The sequence below is a fragment of the Amphiprion ocellaris genome, chromosome 18 (genome assembly GCF_022539595.1).
Source record: "Amphiprion ocellaris isolate individual 3 ecotype Okinawa chromosome 18, ASM2253959v1, whole genome shotgun sequence".
In the NCBI taxonomy this organism is placed as follows: domain Eukaryota; kingdom Metazoa; phylum Chordata; class Actinopteri; family Pomacentridae; genus Amphiprion; species Amphiprion ocellaris.
Genome location: NC_072783.1, coordinates 27201998 through 27218931, shown reverse-complemented (window position 1 = coordinate 27218931; position 16934 = coordinate 27201998). Strand labels below are relative to the sequence as shown.

The 16934-nt window shown below is 39.2% G+C and overlaps 1 protein-coding gene across 3 annotated transcripts in view; it reads left to right on the top strand.

The window, feature by feature from the left end:
• svild (supervillin d) overlaps positions 1-14324 on the top strand; it is a 49877-nt gene extending 35553 nt beyond the window's left edge. For all 3 annotated transcript variants that reach the window (XM_023278287.3, XM_055004712.1, XM_035951917.2), the window contains 21 exons: positions 1042-1189; positions 1666-1740; positions 2058-2144; positions 2483-2666; positions 2888-3060; positions 4063-4218; positions 4417-4553; positions 5450-5597; positions 5868-6013; positions 6258-6433; positions 6689-6824; positions 6951-7251; positions 7409-7563; positions 7783-7885; positions 9768-9975; positions 10055-10188; positions 10284-10439; positions 11115-11258; positions 11892-12001; positions 12128-12283; positions 13226-14324. In XM_023278287.3, coding sequence (XP_023134055.2) covers positions 1042-1189; positions 1666-1740; positions 2058-2144; positions 2483-2666; positions 2888-3060; positions 4063-4218; positions 4417-4553; positions 5450-5597; positions 5868-6013; positions 6258-6433; positions 6689-6824; positions 6951-7251; positions 7409-7563; positions 7783-7885; positions 9768-9975; positions 10055-10188; positions 10284-10439; positions 11115-11258; positions 11892-12001; positions 12128-12283; positions 13226-13312 — 3120 coding nt within the window. In that variant the 3' untranslated portion in view covers positions 13313-14324. The remainder of the gene's footprint in view (positions 1-1041; positions 1190-1665; positions 1741-2057; positions 2145-2482; positions 2667-2887; positions 3061-4062; positions 4219-4416; positions 4554-5449; positions 5598-5867; positions 6014-6257; positions 6434-6688; positions 6825-6950; positions 7252-7408; positions 7564-7782; positions 7886-9767; positions 9976-10054; positions 10189-10283; positions 10440-11114; positions 11259-11891; positions 12002-12127; positions 12284-13225) is intronic.
• The last annotated feature ends 2610 nt before the right edge of the window (positions 14325-16934 follow it).

Below are 16934 nucleotides of genomic sequence, written 5' to 3'. Positions count from 1 at the left end.
CAGTTGTCTTTTGCACCATACATTTTTCTTGTAATTTATTTTTGGGTGTATTTTTTTATGAAGTGGGAATGTATGGTAGCGGCAAATTATCATTATTGGCTGACTTTAATATAAAATATCAGCACCAGCCTAGAATGAACACGGACATGCAGATAATTTGTATCAGTGTAAAAACTTGTGGGTTTTTTGTAAATCTTACACACATTCTGTATCTGCATTTGCCAGTGGTCCATCACAATAGTAGGCATAAAAATATGTTTATTCCACTACAGAATAGACCTGATGCTTTCTGCAGTTAAGTTTTTAAAAAGTGTGCACACTGTGTATCGGTATCTGCATCTTTAATCATCAAAAATTATTTGGAAAATAGACTGAGCTGTATGTAATCTCAGGAAGTCGCCTCTCATGGTACATTATACACAGTGAATTGCTCTTTATCAGTGAAGGAAGACGGGGTGGAAGTAAAGCCCCCACGCAGGGCCATAAAATGCTTCAAATATTTAGGAGTGGAATAGCACTAATTGCTGTAGCTCCTGTGCTCCAGTGGGACAGGGAGGCCCAGTAAACCACCGCCAATTCATTTTTAATGGTCGAGTTCAGGTGCAAATATGACAGCAGGAGTAAATCACGAGGAATGTTCTGCTGAATAGTAGGTGATGGATTTCCTTAGTATATAAAAGGGGATTTTTGGTGTTTTAGTGTCAGGACTCAACATTCCTCATGTTTTGTGTTGTAAAAATAAAGTTTGAATAACACATTAAAACCCCTGGAAGCAGTTACATTTGGAAAGAGCCAAGCTTCTGCATAAAGTCATGGGATTTTCCATAACTCCCTGTTAGATTAATTTCTGCCTGTGTAATTGATTCTGTATCCTTCTTTCACCGTCACCAGAGTGTTTCTTATCCTCGTGTAACATTTAATAACTGTCTGCTCCTGTATGAAACCAAACCCACAGTGTATGAGAGTGTGTGGTCTGCACCCTTTATAAACCATCACCAGTGCACCAAAAGTTGAATTATATTTGAATCGATGTTCCAACAGAAATCCAATATGGATGTGGAGCCCAAAATGTCGCTAGCTGAGAGGATGAAGATTCTGAAGGACAAGGAGGAGCAGTGGAAAAGCAAAGGCAAAGGAGCAGCCAATGACTCAGTCCAGTTCACGGTGGCTGGACGTATGGCCAAGAGAGGTGAATATCCAGTGTGCTTTCTCTGAGTGTGCATCTGGCAGCCCAAGTAAGATCATTGTTCTGCCACGGCATATGTTAAGCTTCACTTTAAGTTGTTTTGTTGTTGTTTTTTACGATAAATGATAAGCTGGTGTTAAGTTTTCAAAAAGAATGTACGGCTAAATGAATATTATCTTGTATAGAACAATAATTGCAGCTCATTTATCAGTGTATCCAGAAACTCAAGCCTCCATGCACACTGACTCAGCATTCAGTGTTTTACACAAAGCGCATTAGACAGGATAGGATCTCTTTAAGCAATCAATTGGATTCTCTGACGGTGTTTGGTTTTTTTTTTTTTTTTTTTTTTTTAATAAATTAAATTTTAATTGCTGCAATGTCAGATGTGCTGCTTGTCTTGTTTGTACCTGAAAGCCTAATCAATACTGAAAATAATTGTGAGCTACAGCTCTGATTCTCCTATTGTGTTCTATCAGGTCTCGTGTCAGATGCAGAGTCTCCTATTGTCTCTCTCAAGAAGTCTAATGCCACACCTGTGAAACCACATGAAGGTATGGACTGTTAGTCAGGCTAATATTTGTATTATGTTATTAATTCTCAATTAAATTTAAATGAGATAAATTAATGGGATGACAGAAGATATGCATTTGAAAATATAATGGTTGAAGTATATTCTTGTGGTTGTGTTCCTCAAACTTCAACCTCATTCAACATCGCAAAGATTTAAATTTAAACCATTTTTTATGATTCTTACTATTTTAATAGCTATTGGTAAATTTTGAAGTACCGTAATGCTATAATTGTATATTGTACTGAAATGTATGTAAAACCAAAACTGATTAAATTCATGTTCATTTCTGTTGGACAGAAATTTCCAGTAGGACGGGTGTTCAGGTGGAAGGAGATAAGCGTCTCGACAAGCTGGAGTCCTTTCTGGACAAGCTTCACAATAAAGGTACCATGCACGTTTCTTGTTCTCCATTTTAAAAGTAAAATCAATGTCACATGCTCTGCTTTCACTGCAATGTCGCACTAGTGTATATCGAACATTACAGACAAGCAGTTTAGAGACAAAACTACACAGACATGAGTCGTTAACAAAACATTCAGGAAGTTTCCAGGATATCCAGCACGTGTAATGTATATCTGAATCACCCATCGTGACCGTTTCTTTGTCCTGTTCACTGAAAGCACAATTCAGCAAAAAAAAGCGTCATTAGCCACATAAATGTTCAGTGTTAAACCTCTTGTTCCATCCTTCCTGTTTCCTGATATGGTTTGGGGGGGTGTCAGGCGTGAGCAAAAGCAAAGCATCCACCATCGAGGTGACGGCAGAGACGGAAAAAGAAGTGATGACGCTGGATGACGACGAGACATTTGGCAACTTCTACAAATCCATCTCACCCTCAACACTCCAGGACTCCAGTGTGGTTGTGACTGAGGAGGCCTTTAGCCAGATCCAGGCTGATACACCAAAGTTAGTTTATAATAATCATAAATAATACAACACTAACATTTTTGTCAAGTTTTTCATATGTGTATTTTATGCACCTTACTGGTAGAAGTGTGCAGTTTGTGAGCATTTTACAACAATGATGTATTAATTCTAACATATTTTTACTTAGAATATGATAGTTGTTTTTATGATAGGTTGCTGAAATTCATAAATGAGACTCTTTTGTGTAATTATGCCATTAGGCTCACGTCTGCTGTAGCAGAACACAAGCGAGCAGTGCGACCAGCCAGAAGGAATCAAGGCTCCAGGAACCCTCTGCGGGCTCTGGCTGCCCGCAATGACATCCGGCAAGGCTACACCGAGCAAAGGCTTAATGTGGCCAAAGTGGAGACCAAGAGGATCCAAGTGGAGAGGAGTAAGTCTGTTTCAACTTTCCCATTGTAGCACTGCTAATGTTCTTTCAGTAGCTCTTAAATGACTTTAACCCTCTGTACCCCAAGTGTTTTCTGCACTTGTCACATTTTTACTCAGTGTGGGTTCATTTCTTCCTGCAACATAAAGTCCTGCTCCTTTGTAGAAACAGTATAACCATAGCTAGAAGTAGATAGAACTCAATCATAAAAAAAGAAAAAACGTGTAGAACATTTTCCCAAGTTCCTACATATGCTACCAATGCAAAATAAATGGTGACTCTATACACTATAGATATTTTACAACTTACATTTTTACTTTTATTAAATATTTGTTTCCTATCTGCTTAGTGTAAACACAGCCTACAGTTCAGCCTAAAAGTCCCCTTTGTAAAGACAACATACCATTCAAACCTGCAAGTGTTATTTAGGGTTCGTAGTCAAAGTAGCATCAAAAGTTTAATACTGAAAAATATATTTTAAAAAAACAGGGGAAAGTTGGTTTACAGTCAATAAATTCTTGTCCCTTTAGTTATTTTACAAAGGAAACTGTTCACAAAGTTAGCACATTGCTTGTATCAAAAAAAGGCTGAAGTTGAAAACCAGTTAATTGTACTAAATGTTTGCAAAGTAAAAGCAAATATACTCATTAGCTACCTGATACTCATAAACTGTATTTCCAGTTTAGTTGCTGCTTTTTTCCCCTATATTCACTTCCCCTCTATAGATACTCTTCAGACTAGACTGACCTCAGTTGACCTTTTCAGTCTACACAAGAGGAAGTCAGCACCACAGCTGCATATGTGCTGTCTAGTATTGCTCACATGAAAGAAGTGATTAATAAACACGCCTTGTCTCTTACCATCTCTGCTAAAGCTTTGTGTTTGTTAACATGCCAGATTAAGGAACAGAAATCAGTCAAAACATTGTGAGTTATTTAAACAGACTATCAGTTCAACGTTCAGATGGTTGTTAATTGTGTCTCTGGTGTTTTCTCTCACACCCAGTGGCAAAACACTCCAACCTCGCTGACGTGGCCTTGGCGGGTCTTGCCAGCAAGGAGAACTTTCGCAAGGTCAGCCTGCGCAGTGTCAAGTCCACCGAAGTTGTGACCAACAACAGTGCACTGCCGTTCAACAAGCTCATGCTTATTCGCATCAAAGGTCAGAAAACACACAAGAGTTTCCTGTTTGTTTTCTACAACTTGTTAAATGCAGGAGTAATTAATTGTGATCTATTGCAAATAACTGTTTACAATGAAGAGCAGATGTGTAAATAAATCACAGAAAAGAATATTTAGTTGCAGATCTGTATCATTTATTAATGTTGCAAGGAAGTGAAAGCTGCTTCTTTGTCTGCAGGTCGGAGGCACATCCAGGTGCGCTTGGTGGAACCCACAGCTCACTCTCTAAACAGCGGCGACTGCTTCCTTCTTATAACACCAAAACACTGCTTTATGTGGAGTGGAGAGTTTGCCAACGTCATTGAGAAAGCTAAGGTAGCGAACATTACACAGAATAACAGGCTTCACACTGGGACACTTCAAAGAAAGGCTCCAGAACTAGTACTGTGATGTTTTGGCTGGTGCTGGTATATCTTATTTAAAACAAACAAAAAAAAAATCTGCTGCAGAGAGAAGTCTGCTGGATTTGTTAAGTTTGATGTTCTGATTTTGAACTAAGTAATTGTTTATAAACTGGCACAACCTTGGGTGGCCATTTTGTGTTTTTATTTGTTGTAATGTTTTAATATCACTGTTGTACTTGTTTTCTCTGTATCTCTTTATTTCAATATGTGATGCAAGAATTTTTATTTCTGATGTTTTGTTTATATGATGTAAACAAACATTTTTTTTTCCGATTTCCACCCTAATGAATATCTTGTGAAATTAAATCCAACTTTTAACCAATATGTTGAACTAAATCAATACTTCTAATATAAAAGGCCCTTTATGCTGTTTGATCTGTGGTTGTCATAGTCATCTTGGGTCACTCTGAGACACGTTCATCATTGGCTGATTTGGACCTTTGATGCCCACAAAGAACCTGCTGAAAATGGAGAAGGCATCAGAAGTTTAGTACCTAGTGTGACTGCTTTGTTGCAAATAAAAAAGCACCGTGGCGCTGCATTTTTAAAACTAGAGCGCAGCAGAGATTGAGTAAATTAGCTGATGATGTGGCCCTCGTCTCATACTCTTAATGTCACTGGTGTGACTCAGATTGAGACTGAGATTTAATCTGTCCCATCTCGCACAATATGACTAAACCTCCACGGTCATTGTTGTGCTCCGGTCTAAAAGCACATCTAGACTGCTCTTTTTTTTATGCCCTTTTCAGTGTTACACCTTCCACTTGTATATGGGCGTAAAATGTACAATGTGCTTTGTGTGATCAGGCGTCGGAGATGGCGTCGTTCGTCCAAGCCAAGAGGGACCTCGGCTGTAAGGCCCCTCAGGTCACAGTGCTGGAGGAGGGCATCAACACTGAGAGTCGATGGGCCAAAGAGTTCTGGAGCCTGCTGGGTGGAAAAACCAAATACAGAGGTACATACACACACTTCATTATGTTAAGTGAAAAGAAACACAGAGAAAAAAGTTGGCCCTTTGTTCAGCTACACATGGCTTGTGCCTCTATTAATGGTAATTGGTACCAGTAGTATTCTCTTTTTTTCCCATAGAACTCTTCAGCTGCACTGATCCTTTGTAGCACAGGGTTTTGAGAGCTACTTTACCATTTGAATGATTATCTGTCCCACCACACACCTACAAACACTATATGCTTACCCTCATTTCTGCAAACTGTGTGTGTTACAGGGGCAGGGGAGCCTGAGGAGGATGAGCTGTATGAGAGCGGGGTGGTAGATTCTAATGGGGTGTACAGACTTCAAGGAGACAAACTGGTGCCTCATGAAGATGCCTGGGCCTCCATTCCAAGCGTGTCCTTGCTCAACTCTAAAGAGGTAACAAGACTCATGCTGTATATCTGGGAAATTTTGATAAATGTAGAAATAAAATTTGATTCGTTTCACACCATGAAAGCCTAGGAGTTATATACAGATTTTGCAAGGATGCCTAACCCAAAGGCTAGAAGTATTTATAAAGCATCCATAGTAGTACAAATACACGTTAATACATATTTCTAATTGTTTCTGTTGTTGTAATAGCAGCCTGAACTTTCTCTTTCTTCTCTGCTCCTAACACCAGGTCTTAGTGTTCGACTTTGGCGGTGAAGTGTACGTATGGCATGGGAAAGATGTGCCCCTGAGTGACAGAAAAGTAGCCGTCAAATTGGGCAAACAGCTCTACAGTGGGAGCTATGACTATAGCAATTGCAGAGTCAACCCTTTAGATGCCTCCTGCACAAATAAGGATGTGCCTCAGTGAGTATGATATGTTAAATCTTCCACTTTTTATATCAGTTGACACTTTAGCTAAAGGAATGCTTTGATGAAGCATATGTTTAGCTTGTGTTGTATTGCTTTCCTGCATTGTACCTCACAAAAAGTGGGAGAAGCAGCAGTTGTTAGATTACTCCTTGTGTTATTGCAACCTCTAGTGTTTTTTCTCTGCCAGTACAGCTGCACATATGAGACTTTTTCTTTTTTTATTAATGACATGATATGTGAAACATCCAGGCAGGGAGAAGGTCGTCCAAGCTGGACTCTGTTTGGCCGTTTGTCAGAGCACAATGAGACGTCCCTGTTCAAAGAGAAGTTCCTGGACTGGGCCGAGAGGAAGAAAGAGGAAGCAGCTCAAACTGAGGAAGTCAAGGTAGATGAGATTAGATCTAGGGTTTGAATTTTGAACTTATCACCAGTGACAGCTTTCACGAATGTCTTTCAGTTCATTTGCGGTTGTGTCACAATTTAAAAACTAAAATAATGTTTGTTTGCTCAGAGCCCCATCCACTCAACTGTGCGTTCCCCGCTTGACTTGGACCTGCAGCCATGTGATGCCAAAGCCCTGCTGGACAATGAGCCGGAGCCGGTGAAGACAATTTTGGAGGGGGTTGATGTCCAGCGGGGCCACGGTGTGGTGAGGACAGAGGACGGAAGACAGGCAGAGTTGGCCACAGTGGCTGTAGACGCCTGGCACATCAAAGAGCACGGTGAAGAGGAACTGCCTGAAGAGAGCCTGGGTCAACTACACGAGTGTGACGCCTATATCATCCGCTGGAAGTATTCTATCACCACACTGGGTGGGTCTTGTTTTTGGCACTGAGGGGCTTGTAGAGTAAACAGTGGACTGACAGGGGAGGTTCACATGCAATGAAAAATTAGTAAAAACTTGAAAAGATTAATGGCAGTCTTGATTTCTTCCATTGGATTTACTGTGGTTCTGTTCTGTTCTGTCAGTGGGGAAGCGGCAGAAACCCGGAGAGCTGAGTGCTGGAGCTCCTGGAAGAGAGAGGACGGCTTGTTTCTTCTGGCAGGGCCGTCACTCCAGCGCCAGCGAGAAAGGAACCTCAGCTCTAATGACAGTGGAGCTGGGCAGCCACAGGGGGTCACAAGTAGGGATCAGTTTATTATGGACTCACACAATCATACTTTATAAGAAACTTTAACATTAAGATAAAGTTCCTCAATTACCTTGCGTTTCTTGGACAATTAAAGCAAATGCTTTGTCCACCAGTTGCTTCATTGATTCTATCAGTATAAAAACATTCATGCATGTGTTTTTAGGTAGCAGTTAATCTTAAGTATGTGTTTTTTCATCTGTTTCTGTATAGATGTTGGTGAGTCAAGGAAAAGAGCCACCGTGCTTCTTGCAACTCTTCCAGGGAGGTTTGATCATCCACAAAGGCAGCAGAGATGACAGTGCCAACAACACAGGTAGAACAGATTAAAAGATTTGCACAACTGATTAATGTTGAGGCTTTAATTCACACTGAAATATTGGTCAAACTCATCATTAGAGCTTCATTAATGTTGTATTTTTGAGGCCAATGCTGGTACAGATTTTTAGAGAGTAAAAAAATACAAAATAAAATCTATATTGATATATCAGCCAGAATTCTTCATGTGTATCTCTATACATCTATATGCTATAGTGTATAATATTTATTAACTTTGGAGTAATGTATTTCACCAACAGCTAGCACTATACTGTGAAGACACCACATGACTCCACTCCATTGTCTGTGATACTCTGCTACATGTGCTGCAAACAATACTGACAGTATTATTAAAGAATGGAGTTGGAGCTGCTCTGCAATACAAACTGTATGATAACAGTAAATTCCAACAATGAAGGCATCAGCTTGACGCTTTAAAAATTCCTCTCTTTCTAATTCACATCACGTGAAAAATCCACAGGACCACTTTATGAAATTGAACTGTTTACTTAAAAAATTAATTCTCCTTTTCCAGATTTTTGAAAATAACGCATGACACAGAGGTCACTCCACTGTCAATGTCTGACCTGGCTAGCCACACCCACTGTCCCCCTCACTCAAGAAGCAATTAAAGATGCTTTAACTGTTACTGGGAAGCAATGATCACAGGCACCTATTTCCACATATTACAAAATTATATAAATGAAATTGTGTAATATTTTAAATCAGCCACACACCTCAAGTGCAAGTAATAAAGTTATCCTACTACATAACTGTAAATATGTCTTTTAAATCCTCTTAAATCAATGTAAATTACCCTTGATTTACCATGAACTTAAGTCAATGCATTTTAATTATTAAACATCATGCACTTAGACTCCTACAACAACAGTAATATAAGTTTCTTTTTATTCTGTGCAGAAAAATTAAGTTTTCATGTTTGACAACATATACCTTGATATTGATATATGTGATAGGCCAATATCAGCAGATATTATTGCCAACCAGTATTGTTTGGGTTACATCTGTATTACTGGTGAGATTTAGCTGGGCCAATATATAATTGTGGGACTTCTTTTATTATAGTTGACATTTTTGCTGTTTTCAGGCCTAAATATCCACCAGGCCGCCTTGAACCAAAAATCACATGGAATTTTTTAGAGCAAGATTCTTCTAAATATTATATATAATTGAGTAAAATTGAAAGTTATTTATAAAGATATTGCAGTAAACCTGTTGACATGTGATAAATCCACACTTGACTCACACACTACTTTATATTAAATAACTCAGAAAGCCTTGGAGTCTTGCCAGTCTTTTCTTCAGGAGGAAATGACATCATGTGGAGCAGGTCATGTGATCTGGAATTAACACACTTCCTTGAGAGGTGTTTTTGTAACAGGTATCTTAGTTGAAAGTGATTTCTCGGACACAGGTACAGTTTATTATTTTCCATATAAAATTTGATATACTGCCAAAAAAAGAAATATCTGTGATGATTATCTCAACTAAATAAAAAGAACACAATCCAAACTATTTTTGAATCAGCTCATTTTATTATTGTTTAGCTAATTAGAAGGTGGTTGTTATTAAATTTGGATGGTTATTTAGTTGACATTTTAATAATATCCAGTCATTTTTTATTGTGATTGTTTCCATAATAAATAATTATGGAATTTGTGAAGACATGATCATAATGAACCTAAAAAACATTAGTTTTTTTTACTTTTATTAAAAATGTATGCAAGATCCCATGGACTTCAAAAGTCCCTCAATTATATATTGACCCAGCTGATTTTAACACAAGGATACACAAGGATAGTGTGAGAATGTGTATTACCTTTTTTTGTCAAATAAGCACGTTTTCTTCACGTCTACAGGAGACTGGAGGTTGTTCTGTGTCCGTGGTGAGGCTGAGGTGGAGGCCTCACTGGTGGAGGTGGTCTGCCAGCGGGCCAGTCTGCGCTCTCGTGCCAGCTTGGTCCTGCTTAACACGCAGAAAGGAAAACTCTACTTGTGGCACGGATGTAAAGCACATGCAGGTGCCAAGCAGGTGGCCAAAAAAGCTGTAGACAAACTAACCCAGAGGTACGGCGGAGACAGATGGATGAATAAATGTGTGACTGATGGACATGTGGGTGGAACGATAGTTTTCTGTGTCTTCAAGGTGCCCCTCAGAGTTGGGTCTGAGCAGCACCAGCAGTGTGAGACTTGAGGAGGTGGAGGAAGGATCTGAACCTGCAGAGTTTGTGAAGGCTCTGGGCTCGCAGGATAAGAAGGCTTACGACTGTATGCTGCAAGGTGGGGCCTGTCACACACCAGCTTCTTAAATCCACAGAGATGTTCAGCAGAAAGTAGCGAGAGATCATCACTGAGTGTGTATGTGTTCTTTGCAGATCCGGGGAAGTACAACTACACACCCCGGCTCTTCGGGCTGAGTGCCAGCTCTGGAGTGTTTGAAGGGGAGGAGCAGCTGTATCCCACCAGAGTGACAGAGGGAGTCATGGCGATGCCTTTCCTGCAGGAGAACCTCTACTCTGCACCACAGCCAGGTAACACACACAGACACACATTCAACATTCATCACATTCATCACAGAGCATCACAGAGGTCTGAAACTCTGAATCAAGTAGGTTTTCACATATGAGAAATTTGACTTCAGCATGTAGAAAATGTTTGAAGGATAAAAAGATGAAAAAAATAGTTGCAAGTCAGTAGAGTGTTGCTAGACGAATCAATAGCTCCAAAAATTACATCCTGAAACATTCATTTTCAACAAAACTCAGAAATCCCTCATGCACTAATACCTAAAGATACATAAAAATCAGAGTAAAGCCGTGTCGTGCAGCTTGTACCAGCATTTTCTCCTAATTTTTTGGACATATACCAACCTTGATGTGCAGAGGAAGAATACTCGCCCTCAACTCTCTTTTGCGTTGCACTGCTGCATCGCTCCCTTGATTCATCCTCTGAATCAAGGAGTAAAGTTAAGTTTGACAGGTCTTCCTCCACAAAAGCACAACACAAAAATTACTGATATCATTGAGCTGCACATTGCTGCCTTTCTGGACCTCAAAACACCTACATTAGAAGTGTTTAATAGACTCTCCCTCGGGCTGCTCTGTAGATGGATTATGTTTTATTGTTGCATTTTAATGTGCAACTTTCTATCCTTTGCAGCAACTATAATGCCATCTTATCTAATGCTCATATTATGACTTCTCCAGCCTTGTTTCTGCTGGACAATCGTATGGAGGTGTATCTGTGGCAGGGCTGGCAGCCTGAAGACACCCAGAGCACCGGATCTGCAAAGATGCGCTGGGACAACGAGAGGAAATGTGCCATGGAGACTGTGCTGCAGTACTGCAAAGGTTAGAGGTCACCGACGAGCATTTTAGCCAACCAGCTTCCAAGAGCTGAAATTTATGTCCTGTGTTTTCTGTCCACTGTGCTCATCTATGGTGCACATGCATCAAATTTTGAAGTTTTATTTTGTATGGCAGCTTTAAATGTACCAAAATGAGGAATGAGACAGAGTTAATTTTATATGATCCTGAGTCTCATTGCCTCATATAAAGGACATAATAGTAAAAGAGATGAGTAGAAAACTTAGTGTACTTTTTTGTCACAATTCACTTTCATCCAGTATTTGTTTTTCTGCAGCCGAGAGGCATAAATCCATATCACTATAGCATTAAACTGAATATATATGAATAATATCGGCCAATGTATCAAAAGTTTTTTGCTCTCCAGAATCAGTCAGGCTGTAGATCATTTATTTGGATCTGAAATCAAAGCTCCAGTATCATTTTCTTTGTTACTCCATAATCTAAATAATCATTTGTGTGCCTTTGTGTTTTCATTATGTGCTAATTTTATATTCAACTATCTTAAGTCTCTGACATCTAGTACTTGCTAAGCTAGTCCTCAAAATAAAAATGTTCTTGCTTTTTAAGCTTAGATACGTATTTTTCATCTGTTTCCAATTGTGGTCTGATTCACAGAGAAGAACCCTCGGCGCCCCCCTCTGGCCTATCTGGTCCTAGCAGGCTGTGAACCCCTGACCTTCACCAACATCTTCCCTTACTGGGAGAAGGACACCAGTATCGCAAAGGTGGGTGACATCTGTGTTAGGTCTCTTCAGTCAGTGCCACTGAAAATGATGATACAGATTTTCTCTGTTGTAACAGTTTTTCAGTGATGTGTTTGTTCATGAACCGTCATTTTTGTGCGTTCATAGGCCGAGAACTCCAAGAACAAGGTGATCTTGGTGAAGGAGGCGCTGTCCAAGCTCAGTAAGCAGCAGTACTCCATCGAGGAACTGACCAGGAAGCCACTGCCAGAGGGAGTGGACCCTCTCCGTCTGGAGGATTACCTGTCTGACCAGGACTTTAAGGTAGGACACGCCAAGTGACTCCTGAGCTGTGTATTGTTAAGTAATCAGAGCTATTTAATTGCACTTAATTATGTGAGAGATAAAGTAATAAAGAGTCACGATCAAAGAAAAGAGAACATAGATAATGGCATAGTAGAGCTGACATACATGGAGGAAGATTTCAAATGTGCTGCATATTCCATACATACAGTGAGAGATACAGTTTATCACTCAGGGCTACAAGATTAGCGCCAAACTGATAATCATGATCATATTGATGAATATTGAAATCATGATTATTCATTGATTTAAGGGAAATTTAAGTAATTTTTATTGCAGTTTCACATTAGTAACCAGTCCTGCTTTCACCCCCATGTTGTGCTACAGTCCTGCTAATGTACAAGTGTCATTAAAATAAGACTTAAAATAAGGTTCTTCTTTATGTGAATTCAGAGAATCACCTAAAGGCAAAATATAAATGAATCTGTACCCAGTATGCCTCATTTCCTTAACATCTTTTTATTTATAGACACTACAATATACGGATGGTCCATTAACACCTCACATGCAGGCTACAGTAGATGCTACTCCACAGCTGTGCACAGAGAAGCCTGTAGTCTCTGCTACGTTCAGACAAAGTGTTGGACCAAAAATTACATTGAAAAGATTAGTACAATACAGCAGATTAACATAAACTGAAACCAAGGGATTTTATCTACATGGGCTACAGAGTTTTCTCTAAGCAGGACACACATTTTAAATTTCACAATCACACTAAATCATGTTCATTTTACTGTTGGGAAGCCAAAACCATGATTAATATTTGATTAATTGTGCAGCCCTTCTATAACCCACGACTGGCCTGTGCATAAAAAATGATTACTGTATGTGTCCCAACTCGACCACAACGTGTAATCAGCTTGCACTGACATTTATTTGTCTTCATACTTTCGTGTTTTCCAGTCGCTTCTTGAGATGAGCCGAGTTGAGTTCAACGCCCTGCCAAACTGGAAGCAAAAGAATCTGAAGAAAAGCAAGAGTCTGTTTTAAAAACACATCATTCAGTTTTTTGTTTTGTTTTTATCATTCTCAGCAGCTTTTTTTTTTTTTATTCCATCAAAAAAATAAAATCATGTTCTCATTTTGTAAAAGACTGAGAAAGGCAAATGTACAATTTTGTTTATATATTGACCTATTTTTAATAACAGTGCCATTTTTTTAATGTTTCCTTGTGTCACTAAAATACTTTAGCCAACAATTATGTGCAATTGTTAATCTTTTTGATGGAAAGATGTTTTTCTTGTATTGCAAAAATAGTTATCCTCACATTTTAAATATGTAATATACCATAAATGAATGTTTCTTTATGTGTGTTTTTACTCCAGACATGTGGATTCTTGTGTGAGAATGTGTAAAAAGATACACCTTTGGTTTTCAAGCTTTTTTTTCTTTCTTTTACATTTCATATAAAACTCAGCTCTGAGCAAAGGGAATAAATTGTTCGGTCCCTACTTTGAAGTTGTCAAAGAATAGAAGAAAATCAAAAGAAATCGAAGTGCAGTGTACAATCCCTGGAATTTGAGGTTGTTTGATGATGTCTAACAAAGATTCTGGACTCAGTTTTCACTGAAATATGTTCACAGTATATCTTTTTAATTTGTATTTTATCAGAAAAGCATCATTGAAACTTATCCATATGCCTTTGTTTAGTTTTTTTTTTTCTTGTTTTCGGTACTGAATACTTCCTGGTTCTCATACAGTATATAGTGACTTGTGTGCCAGTGATGGCAGCCCCTCTGGTTGTTTGGGACCAAATCGAATCTGTTTGTCTCATTTGAAATGTTTTTTTGTTTGTTTTTGTGAATCTGTGTGGGTGTGTTTGAGTAAATGTGAAACTTTAAAAGTATTATGGATGTGTGTTGAGGAGAGAAACTGTGCAAACTGCCTTTATCCTTGTAATGGTATATTACATATATAACATCCTGTTTATAAAACTGCCTGCAATGTCTGAGTTAAGAAATTCTCTGCATGGTGTTCACAAAAAACAACAATCACGTATTCATTTGTTGCAATTTGCATCTTTTTGTGATAAATCAGATCTGTATTATATGTAGAGACGGCAACAAGACCAGCTCTTATTTCTCAGTGCATAAAATTGACTTTAGGTGGTGTGGGAATGAGATAGTAATGCTCAGTATTCGATTTTAATTAAAAAATTTAAAAGAAAAAACAACGGATTCACATCTTCTTTTAAATTACACCAGAAAAGATTTTTTTCTAACCTCGATCTCACAAATCGAAGGCATTTTGACATGTCAGAAAGCACAGGTGTGATTAATAAACCAGACTTCCGGGACACAGTCATAGAAGAAAACCACCTGAAAAGTTATTAGTAACACCTGCTCTTCTGCTATAACAAGTCAAAATGTCTGCTGTGGAAAGGTTTGCTAGCAGACGTGGAGGTGCACATACCATATTGTAGTTCTTTGAAAAGGCTTTTGTGCAACGTGAGCCTGTTGAACAGATGTTTGAGAAGTAGACTGTAATTATTCCTTTTGATTTAACCACAGAAAGTCCCACTAAGATTAAGAATGGATTTTTCTAAGAGGCCAAAAATAGAACAGTTTAAAGAATCTCTGCTGAAAATCAATATTTTAAGTAATGTATTTATTTTGACCTAGATTATATGTCAATAAGGTGTTTTTTATATGCTGGAAGACACCTCACTCTAACCTGTAGAGGCAGATGGCTGCCCTCCCTGAGCCTGGTTCTCTTTGAGGTTTTTATTTTCCGTCCTGCTGGGGCGGGACATTTGTTGCCAAGTTGTTCCTCAAAGGGAACTTTGGTTTGTTAGCTTCTATGTCTAAAATTTCTAAGGTTCTCATGTTATTATATGAAGTGCTATGAGATGAAATGTTGTGAATTGGCACCATATAAGTAAAATTGAACTGGATTGAGTCACGAGTGAAATAATTAGCAAATCCATCTTGAAACTAAAGCTTCCCATTGACGGTCTCAAAAACACAGATTCAGACTTCCGTGGTTTCATAACATATATCTGCTTTACTTTTTATAGTACTTAGGTCAGATTCTTTTTTCCCCAAACACACATTTATTGTTTCTAATCAGATAATACAATATTCGAATTTTTAGTTAAGTACAGAATCTGTGCTTTTCCAAATTCACAGAAAAAATAAAACAGAATACCTGACTTTACTGTCCACAATAGGAGCTACGTTCCTGACTGAAAATGTTTAGTCTTTTTTCTGCTTTAATTCTGCTTTTCAATCTACTGCACATGGCAGGAAATTGTGTTCATTTGCAACCAGCAGAGGGTGTCGTCTGTCCAGCTGATCCTCTCTATGAAGTTGTCTGCTTTCAATCTGTGCAGCCTTTTGGGCCGTAAATAATTAACAAGTAATGAGCAGGAAATGAAACATTTAAAATATACCAAAAAAACAAACCCGTGAAGCCGCAACAAGCAATTTGTTGGAGGTTTGGGTAAATTTCAACAGCAGTCATGAATATCCATCATGTTCTGCCCCACTTGTTCATTGTAGTGGCTGTTTTAACGCACGCCAGCTCATTTATGAAGCACTGTATCACACACTAAAGGTCACTGACATACTGTAATCACAAACACACACTTTAGAACCAGTTCTACACTCGTCTCTGTGTCCTGACTGATGTCGACAAAAGCGCAACTTATCTCTGCAGCAGATGGCAGGAGGCTGCTTCAAAACAGCAACTGCTGGGCGGCCAGTTTGTTTATTACCAAGTCCGTCCTGCCAGCATTAATCACCTGCATTGTTCTGCATCGTGGCTCAGGTGCCACACTACCCCACGACATGCAGGAAAACAATGAATCTGCTCATACGAGGCAGATCAGCCTGAGTAACACCAGGCTGGATGCTGGATGCTGGATGCTGGATGCTGGATGCTGGATGCTGGATGCTGGATGCTGGATGCTGGATGCTGGATGCTGGATGATGGAGCTGTAGCTTCAGGAGGGAGCGTCGCTTTGATCAGGCCCCAAATTCTGACTGAGCCAAAGGAGCCTCCAAAAATCAGGCTGAACTTCTGCTTGAGCAATATTTAATGAAGGAAGCTCAAAAACAGCACGTAACTGGGGTTTGTTTGCCATTCTGCAGTAAGGGCAAAGGAATATGCATTAGTGAGCTGCAAAAACCAGATCTGACCTGTCAAGACGTGAACTCTGAATCTCTGAAGGTGTTGAAAAGTTGGCGGAGGATCCCTTAAGTCCTATAAGTTGTAAAGTTCTATGGATTTCATTCGGATTGAGATGTGGAGAATTTAGAGACACCTTGAACTTTCTGTCAGTCAGGTTCCTCAAACCATTTCCAAACTATTTTTAGAGTGTAGCAGGGATTACTTTCCTGCTGAAAGTGTCCACTGTCATTAGTGTGAAGGGATGTATATGTGGTCTGCAACACAGTTTAGATACGTGTCAAAGTAACATCCAGCAACCAAGGTTTCCCAGCAGAACATTATGCTGCCTCTTGTTCTCCCAGTGCATTTAATGACATCTTTTCTCCAGGCTGCATTGCACTTGGGATCAGAATGCTCAGGTCCACTGCACATTGGGAGAAACCCGCAGGACCTTCTGTTCTGGAGATGATCTGACCAATTTGTCAAGCCGTCACATTTTAGT